Source organism: Pseudophryne corroboree, chromosome 7, assembly GCF_028390025.1.
Source record: "Pseudophryne corroboree isolate aPseCor3 chromosome 7, aPseCor3.hap2, whole genome shotgun sequence".
Classification (NCBI taxonomy): Eukaryota; Metazoa; Chordata; class Amphibia; order Anura; family Myobatrachidae; genus Pseudophryne; species Pseudophryne corroboree.
In genome coordinates, this window is record NC_086450.1 from 382,330,363 (window position 1) to 382,354,420 (window position 24,058).

The 24,058-nt window shown below is 43.1% G+C and overlaps 1 protein-coding gene across 3 annotated transcripts in view; it reads right to left on the reverse strand.

Annotated features, from left to right (window-relative positions):
* Nucleotides 1–3,414: 3,414 nt before the first annotated feature.
* LOC134945358 (BTB/POZ domain-containing protein KCTD5-like) overlaps nucleotides 3,415–24,058 on the reverse strand; it is a 67,293-nt gene continuing 46,649 nt past the window's right edge. The window contains exons 4-8 of one of the 3 annotated variants that reach the window (XM_063934572.1): nucleotides 21,535–21,630; nucleotides 19,405–19,521; nucleotides 16,743–16,868; nucleotides 8,464–8,522; nucleotides 3,415–5,686 (exon numbers count right to left, since the gene is read on the reverse strand). In XM_063934572.1, coding sequence (XP_063790642.1) covers nucleotides 8,478–8,522; nucleotides 16,743–16,868; nucleotides 19,405–19,521; nucleotides 21,535–21,630 — 384 coding nt within the window. In that variant the 3' untranslated portion in view covers nucleotides 3,415–5,686; nucleotides 8,464–8,477. The remainder of the gene's footprint in view (nucleotides 5,687–8,463; nucleotides 8,523–16,742; nucleotides 16,869–19,404; nucleotides 19,522–21,534; nucleotides 21,631–24,058) is intronic. The other 2 variants (XM_063934574.1, XM_063934573.1) reach the window with 2 other exon arrangements.

A 24,058-nucleotide genomic window follows, 5' to 3' on the forward strand; every position in this document is an offset into this window, starting at 1 on the left:
CTTTTAAATTTTGTGCCCTGTCTCCTGCGGAGCCGCTATTCCCCATGGTCCTGACGGAGTCCCAGCATCCACTAGGACGTCAGAGAAACATACTATACAGAGGTTACATTGATGCAAGGGAAGGTAGTCCCATATTACCAATATAACAATGTAGCTAGATTACTGTGGCCCATTTTTCTAATTAAACATATGGTTTTCCTAAAAGCTCTGGTAACCTATAGGGACCCAAACTATACTTTTAACCAAGGTTGGTGTAAAATATTACTAATGTATCGGAGTTACCAAGATTCAAAGGATGATAAAAAGGGACAAGTAAAAAATATAGGTTACACTGGTTTAATGAATAAGAAATATGTGGTAGGGCTAGCGTACAGCACCATTGTGACAGCATGCCTCAGGGACCATGGGCCCGATTCGGATTTGGAAGTAAAGCAAAAAAAAAAAAAAAAGGCAAGTAACTTTGTATCTGAAATAGACCATGTTGCCATGCAAGGGGAGCAAATACATGCTGAGCCCAGTAAATATTGGCTGCTTTTGCATGTAGTCCACAAATGTTAGACCACTTTTTATTTTTGCAATGCAATTTTGATTTCAGTTTGGAAACACCCAACCAAATCTCTCGTTTTGCCCTAGTAGACCGTTATACCCCCTTACAGACCGCCAGCTTGTAACCCAGGTTGCTGTGCGGTCTGAAAGGGTCCAGGGAAATTATACCGGGTCAAGCGACCCAGTATTGCAACCCTGGTAGAGACCAGGGTTGAACACTGTTTCAACCCTGACCGCTGTGCAGTGTGAACGGGTTGCCAGGTCAATGCGACCAGTTACCCGTTCACAATGAATGGATGGGCGGTGCTTACCTTTTTTATTTTTTATTTTTAAATCGCTTGCTCTTGTATTGGACATGGCTACCCAGCTGAAAAGCCAATATGGCTGAATGCTTTCACCCAATCTACCAACAGAACATTGTTCAAACAGGAAGAAAAAAATCATTTTGGTATAAAAAGCACTTGGCCAGTAGCTTTAGGGATGATTTTCACTTCAATATTAAGATGAATGAGTGCATCCTCTCTAGGACGCAGCGGTTCACAGATAAGGAACCCTTAACATCCCAAACCACCCATGTTACCCCGGAATCTATGGAAAAGGTGGATTGTTCATCAGGTAAAGAATGAAAGGTTAAGTTCCAAAACAGGAAAGACCACAGACAAGATTTGTTCTAGCTTTCCAAGTAAATTATGTTCCGCAATGCCCAAAGTACCCGTGATCCGCTATTAAGACCTTATAAGCCCCACATGAGGTGCAATTGTCTGCTACACGCAGTGTTCAGAAAGTCAGAGCACAGACATGGGTACTGTCCAGGAGCATGCACTTTTATGGTTAAAAGATCCAGTTAGTGAACCATTTGCTCATTCAAACTAAAAGATTCTCCTATTTAATACAATAAACTGAACATGCACAAGAGGCTCAGTTCAAATAGTCCTGAATAACTTGCATCTCACATTAAAAATACAGCCACTTGCAACCGGGCAGTTTAATGAAACACTAAAAAGTAATTGAATTATTGACGAGTATAAAGTACATTGAACTTTAAAAATAGGATTAGCTCACAGCAAGAGGCTTTCAGAACATGCCTGCCAATATATAATCACAGAACAGTGTCATAGACTTAACTACATCAATAGGTAAAGTGTAATTAACATCACAAAATGCATCAGTTGCCAACTAGAACATAAACGGAGATAAGATTGTCACTGTTGCTGGAAAATGAAGGTAGGTTATCACAATGTGCACAACACAGTCAGTAAGTGCATTGGTAGAACATTACTGCACATGCACAGATCACTGAGCAATTGTGCACACGACTGGAACATTTACATAAACTGGTGAACTGTGGAAGCGTCAGAACGTAGGGAGGTTTGGGGAGTGTAGTGGGCATAACCATAGCACCTAGTCATTGGCTTTCATCTTGCAAACTATAGAAAAATACACGTACGGTGTGCTATGAGTTTTAGCCCTTTTCTTATGCACCAGTTTGCATAACCCATTACCTCTACCTTTGAACAAATTTGTGTGCCGTCTGAGGTCACACAGCCGCAGTGACTGCATCATGTCACCAATGCACCAGCACACTGCAATGCGCCATAAAGAACCTTTGCAGATTTGCTGCCCACTAAAAAACAAAAGTAGATACAGATTAGCCCTTTATTTACTGCATTAAGTTTTTTTGTTTTGCTTTTTTTTATTTTATTTTTTTAAATCCAAAAAACAGAATATATAGCCCTTTACAACATGTAAAGTGTCGAGATATAAACAAAACAAAAAAACAACAAAAAGAAGTCATGTAATAAATATCTAGGCAAATAGCATAATTTGACTACAAAGCCATGCTCATTTGAGGCATGGCAATTTAACAGCAGCCCAAAAGTAGTATGTAGCAGTTTGATTCCATCTTAAAAGTATGAGGTGTGGCAACAGTTCCAGAGTCACATTATAATGTATTCATTACTGCATTTGAGAATATCTAGGTTTAGCCTTTGAAATCCATCTCTGGATGAGAACTGAAGTTATTAAGGGATAAATTGACTAAACTCTGGTTTCTTAAAGTAGATTTGGTGGCATTGACAAATAGATTTAAAACACTAGAAATAAGTGCTAAACCACCCTGGTTTAGGATTTATTATAGTTGCCACTTTAAGAGATGTGCGTGACATCTTATTGGCTCTCAGATGTCACGTGTTTTGGTTAGCCAATAAGAAAAATCTGGATCCGAACTCACGTTAATTCTGGTGTTAAGAACCAAATAAATCCGAACCTGCACATCTCTACTTTAAATCCATCAATCAGCTTTGATAAACTATGGTTTAGCAAATCTACCAAAGGATCTATTACAAACTGCTTTAACCATATTCATGCACCAAACATATTTAACCCGAGTCTTCACAGACTAGGAGTCTGAACTACAAATCCCAGCATGTTCTACAATAATGCACCATGCAGAGACTTCATTCCACTTCTGGAAATCCACAGGAATCCTACCTTTGGTACACGTGTCTCGTTATATACTTGTTCACTGCACAGCCTTGAAATATATCTGGCAACGTTAATTAAATCCTGGTAACAGTGCATAGAAATATTCCTTTAACCCTTTATAGGCTGTGCGAAGTGCCAGGCAGTGTACAGATTGCAAGTGCAATTCCAGAAGAAATTATTCTAAAACCATTAGCATGGGAACCAATGTACATACTTGTGAGCCACAGAAGTGTATTAAGAACACATCTAGTGCACAAGTGCTATAGCTAAAGGTCCTTTTTAATACTGCCAATTTACCATATAATTTCTGCTTAGAAAATCCACTTTACAGACATCTGCGGGATATGCAGAAATGTAACATCTAGTCTGAAATAGGGACGGTCAGCCTTTTAAAGGTTTTTAATTTCCAAGTTAGTTTTAGTTTACACATATAGTAACCACCAGCTAAAGTTAGCAACTCGGAAGTTTGTTGTCCAATACATTTATTTAGACAAAGCTATGCTGAAATCTGGTTCGCCTGTGGACCACAGTTGTTGGATGTGCTGTCATCAACCAGACCTTAACATAATCATGTTTAAAGAGCAGACATCAGATAGACAGGAACGGGGGAAAGTATCAAAATACAGTATTGTAATGGGATAGATAAAATATATTTACCATTTAAATGTGTATTCACAAAGGAACCCTATATATACACACACAGCAGAGGTAGGGGAGCCCCCGCTTTAGGAGGCTCTACGTTTTCAAAAGGTAAATCGCTCTGGGTGCAGAAACAAAACATGAACTTAGGAGCTTTTCCTATACAGGAAACGATTTATGGACAGCTTTTATAATTCGTACAAACCATCTGCACTGTTAATTCATTCTTACTTTAGGCTATTTTATAACCCACAGATGGCAGTGTTGTCAATTGTAATCAGGAAGAGCTTCAACCTGGGAGTCGTTACTTAAAGATTTCCTCTAACATGAGAAACCATCTGAACAGTAAATCAAAATAGTCCAGACGTTACAAGCTCCTGTTCTAAAAGACATTATGATGGTTTAAAAACATAATAAATTGAGTACAGTGACCCTTTAAAAGCTTCAGTACAGCTGCTGTTGAATTCCTACAAACCCCATGAGTCGCACTCAGCACGTGGAAGACAGCACCCCAGTCAGAAGAATTAACTCAGTTAGCAATTAATGCGGTTACATTTTTTTTTTTTTTTAGAAAAATCAATTTCTCAGAGAATAAAGGTCAAGAAACAAAACTGTTAGTGTGACATAATGGATAATATGAATTTCACATCTTCCATACCGAAACACCTTTATAAAGGGGTTTTAATTTTGACGGTTTAGGATAATCAATTCAATTATGAAATGGTGACACATGGGAACAGTGTACACAACTGCCACACAGAAATAACGTTGTTTTTTTTTTTTTTTTTTTTAAGGGGCTGGTTGTCTACGGGGGAAATGTAATGAACAATAATCTGCTAATAAATCTGATTTTCAGCTATATATTTTAGGTGCCAATATAAAAAAAATGTTTTTTTTAAAAATGGCTTGCTTTGCCTTAAAAAATGCTTTATATCATGTGGCAAAATTTGCAGAAAATAGCAGATCTTTACAAACTTGCTGTTCCTTACATTTTCTTCTGTGCATCTCAGTAGGAATCAATGTTCCAAAGAATACTCCAGCAACAGATGACCTTATTAGTTAATGGGGAGCAGATATTAGGAACACAATAGGCCTGGAAGAAGAAGAATAAAATACATGTCCCAAGATATACAAATAGCTCTGCAATCAAATTCCTATTTGATTCAGTGACATTATGGGCACAGGTCACGTTCGGTTGCTGTGCAGCATATGAAGTTTCTATCTGTCCAGATGAACTGCACAGTAATAGTCTGAAAGGCGTGACGCGGCCACAGAGAGAATGTAAGCATCTCTGAAAATGACACTATTAGGAAACATTTTATAATTTATTTCCTCACTGTACATGCAATATGACAAGTCTATCTGCTAGGTAGATAAGATGGACATTAAAAAAAAAGATTGTTAAAAAATATGTATGATACGTATCTATTTTTTTTTTATGTTTGCCAAGGAAGAATCATTTCTCTGGAAGAAACCGTTTACATACAAAACAGTTTACATATAACCTGCTCAATGTTCCCTTTGCTGATACATGAGGAGTGATCCTGATTGGCCCGCTTTAGTGTAAACTGCTTCAGCACTGCTTAGTAGGAAGTAGCTGCCCCAAATACACGATACGGCTGTACAAGAGTGTGGGACGATTGTGGGTCATGTGTAGTGTCGAAGTAGGGATAGTACAATGGGATTTACAGAATGTGTCAGTGTAACCCTTCTGTAACGCCAACTGCTGTACAAAAGGCTATATTGTAGAGAAGAGGAAGGGGTAGGAGAAAAATAAGATGGACCCAGTCAGCTAAAGTTCCTGTTTTATACCCAATTCACATTAATGAATCACTGAAGCATCCACCAAATATGCATCTTTTTGAAAAGGGTCAATAATGTACTCCAAAAGCAGTCGTCTTGTGGTGGCTTTCACGTGGAAATTCTCCGCTTGGAATAAAATCTAATTAAAAAGAAAAAATAATCTTTAAAAAAAAAAAACACAACTTCACATTCGGGAGCCTCTCTCCTGCAAGATCTGAAAAACATAAGAAAATGAGTTAGCAAGGTGGGATCTGCGTATGAGAAGGGGGGGGGGGGGGGGGGTTGAAACACCACAATAGTCTACCACAAGAAAAAAAAAAAACTGAGCCAGAGAGGCAGTTTACATAATCAGAGCTGCTAAGCTTCTTATAATGTATTGTTCTCTGTAATCCGTATTTGCGACATTCATCTTGGAACAATAAAGTAAATGGGTATACTTTCACAGTGCATCCACTTGTGCTTTTAAAATACACATCCATCCCCCCCTCCACACGCACGGATACAGGCATAAGCTCACTAATAGCGATAGGTATTACTACTTCCGCACCTTGCTGCATTATTTTGCCTTTTTAGAAAGCAATTTAAGCTAAAGGTAGTAGTGCAAAAGCTTTCCTTCTGAAACACACCTGGGCCAGAGGAGATATTTGTGGGCTAGCATTTTGTTGTACTGTAATGTGTGTTGCAAACTAACACCAAAAAAGATCTGAGGAATCCGCTGCTTCCTTATTAAAAGGGTGTAGAGCTCTCCAAATACTGATCAGGAGCAGTGTGTAAACACAGAAGCCCCAGACAGCTTGGGAGATTACAGGGATAACCTTTTGCAGGTGTCAGCAGAAAGGATCATCTGGTTCTGCAAGAGGCATAAAGATAACAATCAATGCACAAACAGGAGGTAGATCCTATGGAGGCGCGAGAAGAACCTGCCTACTGTAACTGTCAGACTTGTGGGTCATTATGTGATGCTTCACCCGATTTCTCAAAGGGTACATAAATACATCTAATTTGCCAGCAGACGGGCTGCAGACTGTCACCATACAGACAGCAGCAAACAGTCTGTCGGAATCCCGCAGCGAGTCTGCTCGCCATGCTTCGGGACTGGTGGCTCATGTCACTCACCACAGGTTATATTCCCACTTGGTTGGTTGCATGGAACCACCAACGGAGTGGGAATATCCCACATTTGTGGGGATTCTGGCTGGTGGCATTTGACCGGCTGTCCCGATTCCAGTGTCTGTCTCCTGACAGCCGGTATATTAACTGCATCCCCATTATACAACAAGAATTATATCTCCACTGACCAACAGGAGAAGCATCTGCCAAGCAACCTGTTGTAGATAAAAGGTCTCTGGCCATTCTTCAGGAGAAGCAAACTGTAAGCGCAGTAAGTGTTTCTTGCTGTATAGAGTAATGGCTTCATATAAAAAGGAGGTCTCTGGCCACTTAGAACTTTTCACCATGCCAAACACAGAGCCAAATGGTTTAATCGCATGCCCCCCATACAAAATGACAGGGCTCTGCCCGTACTTGTATAAAGCAGGTTCCTTGTCCTGATGGATGCAATGAGCATTTAGGGCTAGCTGCAGACCTCATGCAAGGACAGCGCTATACAGAAGCACCTATCCCACTTACATTAAGAAAAAGAAAAAAACACTTGCTGAAAAAACAAACCACACATACTTGGATACTAATCCGCACTATTCTAGAAGCAAAACACAAATATTGAAGCGCTTTATTCTCTAGACATTTTTCTATGAGTGGAAGAATGCATATTTTCATAACTACATAATTCATTAGCGTTTGCGGTTATTACACTACAACTCCCAGCAAACACTATTTGCTCATATGTATTTTCTACAGTCAGTGCTTTACACAGGAATAATGAGCAGATTTGTTTAAGAACCAAAACCTGTTACTCTTAACAAATCTGTGCGAATACTGTAGAGGAAAAACATGGGGGCTCATTTATCAAGCCTTGGAGAGTGAGGAATAGCATGGTGATAAGGTACCAGCCAACCAGCTCCCAACTGCCATGTTATAGCCCGATTTGAAAATGACAGGAGCTGATTGGTTGGTACTTTATCACTGTGCTATTTATCGCTCTCCAAGTCTTGATAAATCTGGGCAACAGTACTGTACTTCTTCGCTTTCATGCAGCATTTCCTTCTAAATGAAAGGCTTTGGGCCAAAAGCTACATTTAGATGGTGAATAATTCAGAGAGATTGTATACTTTTATAGATTTATATAAAATGGAGGTTAAAAGTTTGAGATGTGCGCTGAATCCTTGGGACAAAGGTTGAAAAACCAGTTGTGAAATTCTGGCTTACTAATACCCCTTTCACACAGCCCAAAATTTCCCGGGTTATTGCACATGAACGCGCACCAACCCGGGAAATTTCTGGGTGTGAAAGGGTACAGGGTCAAAATCCCAGGATTCCTGCCCCGGCATTTCAACCCTGCAATCGACCATGGTTGGTCCCGGGATCCTCCCGGGAACCTGGTCTGTGTGAACGGGAGCCGGGTCAATGCGCCCCGGCTCCCGTTCACTTTCTATGTAGCAGGCGGCGCTTTGAGATCATGTGATCTCTTGCGCCGCCCCCGCCGCGTCACCACTGACGTCAGCAACCCGGCAATATGCCGGGCTACTGACTGCGGTATGCAAGGGGTCTTACCCGGGAATGTCCCTGCATGATCCAGGGACCGTATTCCCGGGTAAGACCCCTGCATATCTGGTGTGAAAGGGGTATAAGTGACAGGGACTACAGCAGCCCAGCTGTCCTGAAGGGCTGGATGGCTAAGAATCTGCAATTTAGGGCACAAGACCTTGTCCTGTGGGATTAAGGCTTTGGGAGAATCACAGATTTGTATGATGTAGCGTGTATCCAGACTCCATACAAGTCACTAACGAGAACAGGTAGAATAATTGGAAAGTTGGGGAAGGGTCAGGAGCAGATTTGGGGGTCAGTGGGAGTTTCAGGAAAGCTAGCGCTCACCAGTGTATTACAACTTAATCTGAGTCATTCATATCGTAATCCGTCTCTTCGTCCTCACTCTGTACCAGCATGCAGCATGCATGTGTAAGGAAAGGGAGCGGAAACAAAAGAACTAGTGAGTGAAAAAAAAAAGAAAGACATGCAAGCAAGAATACACAGGAGCAGAAAACGTAGCATGTAAAAAAGAAAAAGGAAAGAAAGAGCGAGAGAGAAAAATGCAAAACACAAAATCAGCCAGTCTCCCATTATTCATGGAAACGCATCAGAACTCACAATCCAGAGACTTCACTCCGCAGCAGATACTGTGCTATACAGTGCCCAGTTTTCAATTCTAATTATTGGGCTCTACTTTACAAATTTGCAAACTGCAGGTCAAACGCTGATATTGATACTCAACCACCATTATAGTATTAAGGACACTTACAGCAATGAGCAAAAAACAAAACCACCAAGCAGAGAGCAGGAGATAACACTATGGCGGTGACAAATTCACACGTTTCTAGTGTAAGCTACACTCCCCCCTACTTGTGGTTTATATAATCTCTGGAAATAGTTTTGGAGGTATTTTGTTGCTTAGATCAATCCCATTTATAGGTTACTGTAGGTTACAGTGACTAGCATCAATAATATTATAGATATGCCCTGCAACATCTACCAAAAAGAACCAAAAGCCATTGTTAAATAAAAAAAAAAAAAAGATATTAAACTAAGACATGCACTATAGCAAATCTATTACTATTGTGTATTGTTCATGCTTTGACATTTTCATTTCTTGAAGCACGAGACTGAATCTTGCGACTCCAAACGGCAGCACAGTGGTAAGTTGTGTAGAGACAGAGCGGCCAGTTTAATACACACCTCACTAACTTCCTATGTAAATCAAAATGTCCATTGGTATCGCACTACTTAGAAGGTACCAATAGTATATGTGCAAAACTCTAAAAGGAGAGATATTCAAACTTAAAGATTAGTGTAATATAAAAGCAATGTATAATAAATGACTATTAAAAGTTCTTGGAAGAGCTGTAACAAAAAGGTAACTAAAATATTGTTCTAGGACTCCATTATAATGGTGGCAAGCATGTGATCATGCATTTTCAAGTGTCTCCGTTTTGCGACTTCTTCCCCAGAAACAATTTTCTCAAACTCGCTCAGGTTTGCATCTTTTTCATTCACGATCCCAGGAGTGTAGTGTGAAGACATGGAATGCCCATCATCAGTGGGGCATTAAATCAGTGTGACATGGCTAGGTCCAGACAGTATTGGAGACAGCAGATGTAGCAGAGGATTGCCAGCTAGTCAAGTCCTGCAAGGTTTTCCAGTAGCAAGATGTCACCCAACTGCACACATAAGGCATGATCCTGTACAATTACGGGATGTAGTTATGTGACCGGCGGTCACATTACAGGCACCTACATCCGGCACCCTTCCCTAATCCCGACAGTCTGCGTGTCAACTAGCAGGGACTATTCCCACACGTGATCGTCCGACACACAGAGTGGGAATAGGACCTGTGGCAAGCCCGCAGTGTGGCGAGCCTGCAAGGGGACTCGTTGTGCTCGCTCGCCCCCCTCCCTCGTCCGGGATCCCGACTGCTGGTAACCCATACCCAACCCCAATTTACAGTACAGACTAATCAGCAGTGCAACTATGGCAAGTGTGGGACACACTTGTCTAAATAGGTTAGCATCCCTCACTGTTCCCATGCCTTCATTCAGGCTATTGTGAGGGTAAATAGCGAGCTACCCTCTATGACACTATTTTATACATGAATTCAGAATGTCTTCAGTCTAGTTTTGCAGTTATTATTACTGCCCTTTTAAATCGAAGTCAGAACAGCTGAAGAGCGGGGGCTTCGTAAAGAAACAGAATGTCCGAAAATAAATACTGTAAAGCTTCTTAACACAATAAAAAAAAAATACCTATGGAAAAAGTGTTACAATATCCTACTTAAAGGAAAAAAAAAAAAACCTCAAACACGCAAATGTAGGTGGAGTCATTAAAACACAGGTCATTTGTAGATTATAGTAGATTGCCAACATAGATCTTTTAAAGGGAAAAAAAAAAAAGCTACTTTTCACCATCTTCTAGATTTAAAAATAAGAATTTACTTACCGATAATTCTATTTCTCGGAGTCCGTAGTGGATGCTGGGGTTCCTGAAAGGACCATGGGGAATAGCGGCTCCGCAGGAGACAGGGCACAAAAAGTAAAGCTTTAGGATCAGGTGGTGTGCACTGGCTCCTCCCCCTATGACCCTCCTCCAAGCCAGTTAGGTACTGTGCCCGGACGAGCGTACACAATAAGGGAGGAATTTTGAATCCCGGGTAAGACTCATACCAGCCACACCAATCACACCGTACAACTTGTGATCTAAACCCAGTTAACAGTATGATAACAGCGGAGCCTCTGAAAAGATGGCTCACAACAATAATAACCCGATTTTTGTAACTATGTACAAGTATTGCAGATAATCCGCACTTGGGATGGGCGCCCAGCATCCACTACGGACTCCGAGAAATAGAATTATCGGTAAGTAAATTCTTATTTTCTCTATCGTCCTAGTGGATGCTGGGGTTCCTGAAAGGACCATGGGGATTATACCAAAGCTCCCAAACGGGCGGGAGAGTGCGGATGACTCTGCAGCACCGAATGAGAGAACTCCAGGTCCTCTTTTGCCAGGATATCAAATTTGTAGAATTTTACAAACGTGTTCTCCCCTGACCACGTAGCTGCTCGGCAGAGTTGTAATGCCGAGACCTCTCGGGCAGCCGCCCAAGATGAGCCCACCTTCCTTGTGGAATGGGCCTTAACCGATTTAGACTGTGGCAGGCCTGCCTCAGAATGTGCAAGTTGAATTGTGTTACAAATCCAACGAGCAATCGCCTGCTTAGAAGCAGGCGCACCCAACTTGTTGGGTGCATACAGTATAAACAGCGAGTCAGATTTTCTGACTCCAGCTGTCCTGGACCATATTTTCAGGGCCCTGACAACTCCTAGCAACTTGGAGTCCTCCAAGTCCCTAGTAGGTGCAAGGCACCACAATAAGCTGGTTCAGGTGAAACACTGACACCACCTTAGGGAGAGAACTGGGGACGAGTCCGCAGCTCTGCCCTGTCCGAATGGACAAACAGATATGGGCTTTTTTGAGAAAAAAACACCAATTTGACACTCGCCTGGTCCAGGCCAGGGCCAAGAGCATGGTCACTTTTTATGTGAGATGCTTCAAATCCACATATTTGACTGGTTTTAAACCAATGTGATTTGAGGAATCCCAGAACTACGTTGAGATCCCACAGTGCCACTGGAGGCACAAAAAAGGGGTTTGTATATGCAATACTCCCTTGACAAACTTCTGGACTTCAGGAACTGAAGCCAATTCTTTCTGGAAGAAAATTTACAGGGCCGAATTTGAACCTTAATGGACCCCAATTTGAGGCCCATAGACACTCCCTGTTTGCAGGAAATGCAGGAAACGACCGAGTTGAAATTTCTTTGTGGGGCCTTCCTGGCCTCACACCACGCAACATATTTTCGCCACACGTGGTGATAATGTTGTGCGGTCACCTCCTTTCTGGCTTTGACCAGGGTAGGAATGACCTCTTCCGGAATGCCTTTTTTCCCTTAGGATCCGGCTTTCCATCGCCATGCCGACAAACACAGCTGCGGTAAGTCTTGGAACAGACATGGTACTTGCTGAAGCAAGTCCCTTCTTAGCGGCAGAGGCCATAAGACCTCTGTAAGCATCTCTTGAAGTTCCGGGTACCAAGTCCTTCTTGGCCAATCCGGAGCCATGAGTATAGTTCTTACTCCTCTACGTCTTATAATTCTCAGCACCTTAGGTATGAGAAGCAGAGGAGGGAACACATACACCGACTGGTACACCCACGGTGTTACCAGAACGTCCACATCTATTGCCTGAGGGTCTCTTGACCTGGCGCAATACCTGTCCCGTTTTTTGTTCAGACGGGACGCCATCATGTCCACCTTTGGTATTTCCCAACGGTTTACAATCATGTGGAAAAAACTTCTCAATGAAGTTTCCACTCTCCCGGGTGGAGGTCGTGCTGAGGAAGTCTGCTTCCCAGTTTCCATTCCCGGGATGAAAAACTGCTGACAGTGTTATCACATGATTTTCCGCCCAGCGAAAAGTCCTTGCAGTTTCTGCCATTGCCCTCCTGCTTCTTGTGTCGCCCTGTCTGTTTACGTGGGCGACTGCCGTGATGTTTTTCCCACTGGATCAATACCGGCTGACCTTGAAGCAGAGGTCTTGCTAAGCTTAGAGCATTATAAATTTACCCTTAGCTCCAGTATATTTATGTGGAGAAAAGTCTCCATACTTGATCACACTCCCTGGAAATTTTTTCCTTGTGTGACTGCTCCCCAGCCTCTCAGGCTGGGCTCCGTGGTTACCAGCATCCAATCCTGAATGCCGAATCTGCTGCCCTCTAGAAGATGAGCACTCTATAACCACCACAGGAGAGACACCCTTGTCCTTGGATATTGGGTTATCCGCTGATGCATCTGAAGATGCGATCCGGACCATTTGTCCAGCAGATCCCACTGAAAAGTTCTTACGTGAAATCTGCCGAATGGAATTGCTTCGTAGGAAGCCACCATTTTTACCAGGACCCTTGTGCAATGATGCACTGTTTTTAGGAGGTTCCTGACTTGCTCGGATAACTCCCTGGCTTTCTCTTCCGGGAGAAACACCTTTTTCTGGACTGTGTCCAGAATCATCCCTAGGCACAGCAGACGTGTCGTCGGGATCAGCTGCGATTTTGGAATATTTAGAATCCACCCGTGCTGATTGTAGCAGTATCCGAGATAGTGCTACTCCGACCTCCAACTGTTCCCTGGACTATGCCCCTATCAGGAGATCGTCCAAGTAAGGGATAATTAAGACGCCTTTTCTTCGAAGAAGAATCATCAATTCGGCCATTACCTTGGTAAAGACCCCAGGGTGCCGTGGACAATCCAAACGGCAGCGTCTGAAACTGATAGTGACAGTTCTGCACCACGAACCTGAGGTACCCTTAGTGAGAAGGGCAAATTTGGGACATAGAGGTAAGCATCCCTGATGTCCCGGGACACTATATAGTCCCCTTATTCCTGGTTCGTTATCACTGCTCTGAGTGACTTCATCTTAATTTGAACCTTTGTAAGTTGTTCAAAAAAAAAAAAATTTTTAGAATAAGTCTCACCTAGCCTTCTGGCTTCAGTACCACAATATAGTGTGGAATAATACCCCTTTTCTGTAGTAGGAGGGGTAATTTAATTATCACCTGCTGGGAATACAGCTTGTGAATTTTTTCCCATACTACCTCCTTGTCGGAGGGAGACTTGGTAAAGCAGACTTCAGGAGCCTGCGAAGGGGAAACGTCTCGACATTCCCATCTGTACCCCCGGGATACTACTTGTAGGATCCAGGGGTCCTGTACGGTCTCAGCGCCATGCTGAGAACTTGTCAGACGCGGTGGAACGCTTCTGTTCCTGGGAATGGGCTGCCTGCTGCAGTCTTCTTCCCTTTCCTCTATCCCTGGGCAGATATGATCTTATAGGGACGAGAGGACTGAGGCTGAAAAGACGGTGTCTTTTTCTGCAGAGATGTGACTTAGGGTAAAAAACGGTGGATTTTCCAGCAGTTGCCGTGACCACCAGGTCCGATGGACCGACCCCAAACAAGTCCTCTTCCTGTATACGGCCATACTGTGCCGTTTGGAATCTGCATCACCTGACCACTGTCGTGTCCATAACATCTTCTGGCAGTTATGGACATCGCGTTTATTCATGATGGCAGAGTGCAAATATCCCTCTGTGCATCTCGCATATATAGAAATGCTCTATAGTCAATAAAATACTGTCCCTGTCAAGGGTATCAATATTTTTAGTCAGGGAATCCGACCAAGCCACCCTAGCTCTGCACATCCAGGCTGAGGCGATCGCTGGCCGCAGTATAACACCAGTATGTGTGTATATACTTTTTATTATATTTTCCAGCCTTGTCAGCTGGTCCTTGAGGACGGCCCTATCTATAGACGGTACCGCCACTTGTTTTGATAAGCGTGTGAGCGCCTTATCCACCTTAAAGGGTGTTTCCCAACGCGCCCTAACTGCTGGCGGGAAAGGGTATACCGCCCATAATTTTCTATCGGGGGGAACCCACGCATCATCACACACTTTATTTAATTTATCTGATTCAGGAAAAACTATGGTAGTTTTTTCACATCCCACATAATACCCTCTTTTGTGGTACTTGTAGTATCAGAAATACGTAACACCTCCTTCATTGCCTTTAACGTGTGGCCCTAATAAGGAATACGTTTGTTTATTCACCGTCGACACTGGATTCAGTGTCCCTGTCTGTGTCTGTGTCGACCGACTAAAGTAAACGGGCGTTTTAAAACCCTTGACGGTGTTTTTGAGACGTCTGGACCGTACTAATTGTTTGTCGGCCGTCTCATGTCGTCAACCGACCTTGCAGCGTGTTGACATTATCACGTAATTTCCTAAATAAGCCATCCATTCCGGTGTCGACTCCCTAGAGAGTGACATCACCATTACAGGCAATTGCTCCGCCTCCTCACCAACATCGTCCTCCTACCTGTCGACACACACGTACCGACACACAGCACACACACAGGGAATGCTCTGATAGAGGACAGGACCCACTAGCCCTTTGGAGAGACAGAGGGAGAGTTTGCCAGCACACACCAAAAACGCTATAATTATATAGGGACAACCTTATATCAGTGTTTTCCCTTATAGCATCTTAATATATATATAAGCATATCGCCAAATTAGTGCCCCCCCTCTCTGTTTTAACCCTGTTTCTGTAGTGCAGTGCAGGGGAGAGCCTGGGAGCCTTCCCTCCAGCCTTTCTGTGAGGGAAAATGGCGCTGTGTGCTGAGGAGATAGGCCCCGCCCCTTTTTCGGCGGCCTCGTCTCCCGCTCTTAACGGATTCTGGCAGGGGTTAAATATCTCCATATAGCCTCCGGAGGCTATATGTGAGGTATTTTTAGCCAAAATAGGTATTCATTTGCCTCCCAGGGCGCCCCCCTCCCAGCGCCCTGCACCCTCAGTGACTGCCGTGTGAAGTGTGCTGAGAGGAAAATGGCGCACAGCTGCAGTGCTGTGCGCTACCTTTAGAAGACTGAGGAGTCTTCTGCCGCCGATTCTGGACCTCTTCTTACTTCAGCATCTGCAAGGGGGCCGGCGGCAAGGCTCCGGTGACCATCCAGGCTGTACCTGTGATCGTCCCTCTGGAGCTGATGTCCAGTAGCCAAGAAGCCAATCCATCCTGCATGCAGGTGAGTTCACTTCTTCTCCCCTAAGTCCCTCGTTGCAGTGATCCTGTTGCCAGCAGGACTCACTGTAAAATAAAAAACCTAAGCTAAACTTTCCTAAGCAGCTCTTTAGGAGAGCCACCTAGATTGCACCCTTCTCGGCCGGGCACAAAAATCTAACTGGCTTGGAGGAGGGTCATAGGGGGAGGAGCCAGTGCACACCACCTGATCCTAAAGCTTTACTTTTTGTGCCCTGTCTCCTGCGGAGCCGCTATTCCCCATGGTCCTTTCAGGAACCCCAGCATCCACTAGGACGATAGAGAAATCGTCTTTACAAGCTGCTCCCAATAAAGTCTAAACATGTAACCTTTTCTAAAACTAGGGGTACCCTGCACAGGGGCTCACGTGCGCAGTAAGCGAAGAAACTGTACCCTTACTGTGTGCATGAGCCGGCCACAGCAGCAGGCTATGTTGACGTGTTTGGTATGGTATCCCGGCGGTCAGCATACTGACGCCGGGATCCTGGACACCAGAATACCGGCAGGGGGGTGAGCGCAACTACGCTCTCCACAGGTTCTATTCCAACTCTGTGTATGTCGTGGACTCCCACGAGTTGGAATAGCCCGTTAGCCGGGATTTCGGCAGTCGGCATCGTCAGTGGTCGGGATTCCGGCGTCTGTATCCTAATGTAACTGCATCCCACGTTGACTGTGCTTTTGTCATGGAGCTACATCCGACTGCAGCAACAGTAGCTCAGACGTCCTGTCAACAGGCGCTGGAAAGGGATCACTGGGCTGACCGTGATCTGCTGCAGCAGCTTACTCCAAATTAAGCCTTACGTTGCAGCAGCGCAGAGTAAGGGGGGGTCCCAGTGGTGGAACTTTTCACAAAACCCACAACTGAAAATGATGATCTTTTATTAGAAATATGGTCACCAAGAATTTGCTCTGAGCAACAAATCTTACTGGAAAGAAAAGAAAACAAACCACTCACCTTTGCCTTTTCACTTGGTTCACTAGTTGTGCCATATGGGGTATTGTGCAACTCTTTAGATACCACACACAAGAACTCTGCCTGATCTTCATTTCCATAGTTGTAGGAAGAACCAATGCTGACCAGCTTAAAAAAAAATTAAAAAATTAAAATGTAATGGAGGACAACACTCAGCAACGCTGTATGAAGTTTAACAGGGAGGGGGGAGGGCTTCCATAAGCATTACATACGCAGAGAGGTAAAGAGCACACCAACAAAATATTCAAACAAAAGTGAAACCACAATACAGCATTACACATTTAACTTGATTATTGTTTAAATTCCTAATTTCAGAACTAGCAGAAGAAGTAGCTTTTCAGAGAGCTTTACATATAATTTTACATATACTAAGTCGCCAGTACCCCAGAACACTTGCGAAAAAAACACAGACACTGTCGTCAATATGCAGTATCTTTGGATTCACGCAGGAAGGTTTCTTTAAATGTTAGAGCTATGGTATAGTACGAGCACTCCTTTTTACAGTCATTCGCTAATGCAGAACCTTTATTAGTATATAGGACATGAAAGAGGGGGCAAGCAGGATACGGCCAGTGGCGCACATAAGTATAAATATCTTTATTTTCTAAAGCAAAGCCACAAAGTACATTAAACAGATTTAGAATCTCCAGCAATTTCCCAGCTAAATAACGGCACCTATGGACTATGGCTTCCAAGGCAAAAATATTGGCCAGCTCTGGACATCCGCATTAACATGATCAGCAGGGATGAAAACTTGCAGTTTTAAAGTGATGTGGCTTTAAAACTTGGAAACGTACCGTTGGGGTTAGGCTTGTCTAGACTTTCAGGAGGTCTTATGGGTGATTAAGAAGATCTGTAGTTGTATTGTCCACACTGCCATTTTGCGTTGTGTCATGTGTAATTTAGAACTCTGCCCCTAGAGTTAGTAAAAGGCACTACAAGCAGGACCTGATGGCACTACAATTATCCATAATTACAACTGAAACTATAATATATATATATATATATATATATATATATATATATATATATATATATATATATATATATATATATTCCACCCCAAATCATGGGCAGAAAAAAGGTCTGAAGACTCCACATCACAAAATCTTCTGTTGTAAACCATCCTTCAGCTTATACAATATATAAAAAATAAAAATAGCGCCATGTACGCAAGGTACTAGCCTCCAGAACACAAGGATATGATAGGGCGTTCTTACCTTCATTACATATCAAACGTCCTTTAAGGGGTAAGAGCATTCTAAAAAGCCTGTCTTTTACATGGAGACAGAAAAATACATGATCGTGCACACAGATCATAGAGTAGGCTCCTCAGGTTTTGCTGCATCTGATCATAAACACAAGCAGGTGCTAGCAATTCCCCTGAGGTAAGGAAGGACAGAAGATCTCTGTTTATGGCTCGATTATCTGCCTGTCACCAGATAGGACTCAGCTTTCTATATCCATCACCGGAATGGGAAGGCTACATCTATTGACTAGACTGGTCAGCAGGAAAGTGTCCGCTTGGCTTAACAGTCACTGGGAATGGCTATTTGTAAACTTGCCTTCGGAATAGTCTTTGCCTTGTTTGTATTGCCATACAGACCCTCCAGCTATAGTTTCCAAAGATCATGGACAATGAAAATATAATTTGAGCTTTGTTTAGAGATATAAGATGGCAATTTATGGACATATGACATTAACGTATCCAATCCTAAACACTGTACAAACTCATGTTAAGAGCACTTAGCAAGAGCCAATGTCTAAAGCATGACCCCCCTCCAACATTACACCATTCAGATTACATGCACCACAGGGGGTTAACAGGAACATAAGGAACTTCTGAGAAGCAGAAATGGAGCAAATGGAAAACAGAAAAACATTGCTATGGGACCACTTCAAGCCAATCAAAACACTGCCTATAGTTTAGCCAGTTTCACAAGCATTAGGTGGTGTTCTCTACAGTAGTTCATCCAAGAGATTAAACATTATATTATTTACAGACTTGCGTTTTGCCCCCAACCTAAAAGTTTGCTAACAGGAACCCACCTCAGTTAATTTACTGGTGCAGGTAACACTACAAGCTACACTTTCAGGCTGCACCACTCTCCCTCTGGCAGGACAATCACGGCATAGAACCATTGATGGTCAAGAATAGCTGGTTGAGACTTCGAGTTACAGGTATTGATAGCTAGGAGTGTTTATTGGTGAGAAATGGGAAATAAAAAGCCTGGTAAATCATGGAGGTAGAAATGATTGAGAATATAACCTAAATTTCAGAGAAAAGGATTCACTATCAAAAACTACAAATTCATGGGGATCTAGAGTTTAATGTCACTCATGGGGTTTGGAGAAGTCCTGGCTTAAACAAAATAACCAAGTAAAAAGGAATGCATGTCAGAATGTGATTTTCATAAACATAAAAAGACAAAAACGAAACAGGCAAAACACTGAATGAGAAGGAAGAGCCATAACCAAGCTGAATGAGACCATTGTCAGTGGGCGTAGCAACACACAAAGGAAGGATGGCCCCATTGGCAGCCTGCCCTCAGGTAAGAGCACTTTATGTAAGGCCATGCAATGTGTACACACATGAAGGAGCAGAAAGGAAGAGTGGGAAGAGCAGGGTGAGAATGGGACACACCTCGCCGCTGCGTTTCTGTAGGTTGGTCTCCTCCCCTTTCACTTCCCTTGAAACAATGAGCAGAAACTCTGTCTGATGATCCCGCCCGCATCCATACATGGAACCTATGCTGACAAACTGCAACCAGAGTAAATACATAGTGACCACACTGGACAATGCATACCTGACATGTGCAACCAAAGCAAAACACGCCCCTGCACTTCTATGCTGCGGCAATTTGGGGGGACTGGGCTGGGGGAAGACATAGCTTATTATATTGCTACCATGGCCATTACAATAAGCCAAGTGAACAGCAGTTGTGGATGATATGCCCAATATATGCAGATATTCCTCCTAACCAAACGTATGTAGGTTAAATCGGCCATTTACAGAGGTTGGCAAAGGTGTAGTACAGCAAGGGAGGACATCTGGTTGGTCAAAGTTGCCCATTCTGTTCTGATATTAGTGTTTGGGCCCAAGCCATTCTGCCAGATCACTTTAATCTGAACCTTTTGGCCTTTGACCTGTCGAGACAGAAAAGTAAGTCTCAAATAGCCCTCAGATATAGCTGTTCAGCTTACTGCCTGAGGGAAATTGTGCACCAATAAGAGTAATTTATGCATCACTTGGCCACTAATGTTTGTTATTTTGGCAATCAGGCCCTAGCACAAACGTCAGTCAGTTCGTTGTTTGCAGCTCTACCCCACAAAACGCCATCTACTGTATAAATACACACCGAAACAGACTTGTTAGCAGATCAATGGAATTGTGTAATCAGTGAGGCTCCAACAAATGTCAGAGCAGCAGGCTGGGTGTGTCACAGGAGCATATGACTAATGAATGCATACTCTTCATCAACATGGATATGCAGGCTACAGCACATAAATAAGCTCAACATTTCATGTATTCCCACAGGTGAGAAACTGGGATTTCTGAGCAATGGAAAAAATGTTACCATGTAAAATTGGGTCATTTTAAGTGTTTTCATTCAACAAAATGTTTCCCCCGATTTATCTGTAGGTCAAGTTAAGAGTCACAGTGCATCCACACTAAATGACGTCACTGAGCGACATCATCTAGTGTTTCCCCTCCCGGGTCTGGCGGTCGGCTGTCCACACTAAGCGATAGGACCGTCCATATCGCTCAGTGATATAACGGAACGGCCGTGCAGGCAGCTCCTGGACGTCAGTCCAGATCGCGCATGCATGAACCACCGACACTGAGGATCGTTAACGATCCAGGTGCCGCGCATCGGTAATCGTTGCCGGCATACACAATTGCCGAGAAAGTGTACGTCGTCACTCAAGAAGGGTGAAAATGAGCGACGTCGTTCATTTTATCGCAAGTGTGTATGCACCTTAAGAATGCTAAAGACAACTCCACAAAACAATAAACAGCTAATGTTAAAAAAATAAAAATAAAATAAGGTTGTGTTTTAGCATGAATGTGATCTGAGAGCAAGATGAGATGACGTGGTGTTGTGTGCCAATGTTACAGCACTTCATCAATTCCTGTTTGCCACGCAAGAGCCTAACTGCTAAAGGACCAGAGATTGCATACCACCACCAATCTGATAGAAAGCTATTGCCAGAGAACTTCGCAGCAGACGACTGATGCCAGTCTGTGAAATAGAGTCTGTCGACCACTGAGAGGTCCAAATTCTGACTTCATAACCAATGTGGCCAGTGGCAACGTATGCGGTCAATATGGGCCAATAATGGGCAAATGAATCCAAAAACACTTGTCCAGCAAAAAATAATATTTTTTTTTTCTTTATCGCCACTTTAAATGGCAATAAAAATCTCTGCTAGATATGCACATCGGTAGTGAACCTATTAAATAGTACGCTTTATAAAAATAAAAATTTAAAAACCTTTAGGACATTTAAAATCATAATTTGTTCAAAGAAAAAACAAGTCTTTCCACCATCATGAGAGAATAGGTATTGCTAGGACACAAGAACCGCCTCTGAAATTGGCTTCGCGAGCAGCCGCCATCACATCATTCTGTCGGCAAGGGTTACCTCCAGCCATAATCACTAACTTTTGCAAAAGGAGAAAGTGCCCAATTGCCGTTGAAAAACACCCATATGTTGCCAGCAACAGGAATTTTCACACTTTAGTAGATCAAATCTTTTGTTACATTTCTTACCTGTTCGAATTTCCAGCCATCAGACATTGTGGAGACCATTTGGGTGAGTTCCTCTTCTTGACACTGAAGCACTCTGTAAACATGTTTGACGGGCACCTTGTAACAGAAAGAAAAACGCATTCTGAAAATAAACCAAAATGATAAAGTACTAGAACTCCCTTATATAGACCAAGTCACACCAGTAAGCGTTCTCCCCAGGTTTTACCTCTATAGTTTAGTAAATTAAATACTTTCTCAGAGCTTTTCACTTAAGAGGGAATGCTATCCCTAGCAATGAATTCAGTATTGCAGACTCACAGAATTTTGTCATCTGCCTCATGGGGGCTGCAAAAAATGTGCAACTCAAACACTAGAAGGGGCCACGAGCGGTGCGAGCTCGGGCACCATTGCTGGCGTTAACATGCGACTGCAATGGCCACATGCACCCTTAGCGAGGAATAGATTTAACAACGGAGCAAGTGTATCAAGTGAAAAAGATAAAGCCCTTTTTTGGCATTTTTATTGGGGGGGGCTTATTACAGCTTCTCCAGCCTTTGGTTTCGGTTAGCGCAGACGTCATAGCTGGAGTCAGACGTCACTTACTAAATGGTGAAAAGCTGAGCTTTTTGTCACTGGCCTAATAACACATAGCGCCCACTGCCGTCTTATTGCACATGCACTGTTCATCCCGGTTGTGTTAAATCTCACACATATGCAACAGAGCCGTCCAGGGGCAGCTGCGGTACAGGAGGTGCTGGGATCACCAGGAAGTGTGGATTATTATTTTTTTTATCCCCTACTCTGTCAGATTTGTAAATTCTGACACTAAAACCACCTGCTCCACAGCAATAAGTAGTAAAGCAGGATCTGTGACAGATCCAAGATAAGAATTCTTCATACATTTGCCAGTAAGCAAGATTAAATAAATCAAGTTAACATTACCATTTAAATAGGACATTAAAAAAACAACATTTGGAGGTTTTATACTCTGGAACCTGCGTGTGTATTAATGTATTACAGAATAAAAATTGTATTTTTGTTATTGTATTGGTTAACAAATCACTTTGTCAATGGAAGCAATGCATGAATACTGGGACTATTTGTCCAGTTTTAATGCAACTGCCATGTGAAGAGGATCCCTACTTCCACCCATCTATGTACCCAACACGATGGCCAGAACAGTCATTCTGAGCAGCAACTCATCTGGGAATCAAATGTTGATCAGAATTGCCGAAAAGTGTGTTTGGCAAATGGTCGCCATCTGCCAGTGTGAGTCCCAATCATCTCACTTCCCCACACAATCCAGCTGCTGTTTCAGTAAACTGAATGCAGAAGCGCATCAGTAAATGGGAACAACCCAACCCAACCCAACCCCCCCCCTCCCCCCCACCACCATATCACCAAGAATCACTTGCATTTAGTGATGTTCAGCAGCCCTCTAGCTTGGTTAGCAATCACAGATCCTCTACAGGAGACAAATATATTGCATAATAAAATGTATGCTGGCCTTACTGAAATGTGTGATGTCGCCCTCCCCAACCTCTACCCCTGGATTATGGTCTCGTAGCGCTAATTAGTTTATGAGATTCTCTGACTAGGAATTCCCCAGCTTACTTTCCAGATGACACTTATCTGTTGCTGCTAATATCCCCCTGTATAACTCCTTCCACTAAAATGAAGCTAGAGAGAGTCCCCCCTGTGTAATGATGTTCTGCATTGTGTGTGTCCGGGGAGGCACAGATGCTGTCAGTGTAACGGCCACAGCTCAAGTTGAGAATCATTATCTGGGTGACGTCAATCTCAGTTCATCGAGTGTTTTGTCTGTTCTTGTCAAGATAAAATATATACGGAGGGCACTTTGTTAACGTTGTCCAGTATCTGCTAGAGGGGACTTCCTTTTAAGGAACATTTTGTGCATTTTAACTCCCTCCGTTTACTAGAATGCCAGCAGTCAGAACAAATTGTTGATGCTAGAAATCAGAGCAGTAAAACAGTGACTCTCCGAGGCACACACTGAAAAGTCAGAGAAGAAGGGAACACATTGCAGTTTCACTTTCCAACTGAATCTTTTTGTTTTTCCATCTTTCTAAAAGACCATCTATACAAGATTTTCTTACGGAAAAGCATGTTCCTGTAGAGATTACAATAAAACTGCATTTGCCAATGTTTTATACCTTTGCTTCTGAAGAAAGAAATGACAGGGGTGGCAGGCAATAAAGAACTAATACGAGAAAAAGGACGGTCAAGCAACGAGCACTAGTACAAGGAGCGCTCAGAAACCGCCACGTCTTTAATAGGCCACGCACAAAAGTGGCCACTTGCAGAGTTTGACGTTAAACACTCAGCAGTCACCACTGAATTGCTCTGCTGACCACTTATTTGTTCCTGCATCTACTAGCCAAAAGGGTGTCAAAACAAAGATCTACAGCCAGACAAAACATGCTGTGGCCATACTGTATATACAGATGTAGCCACGCTCACCAATCCATGCGCGCTGATCCTAGTCGCGGGTGCGACTTCGTACACCGCCCATGTATCCCTATGG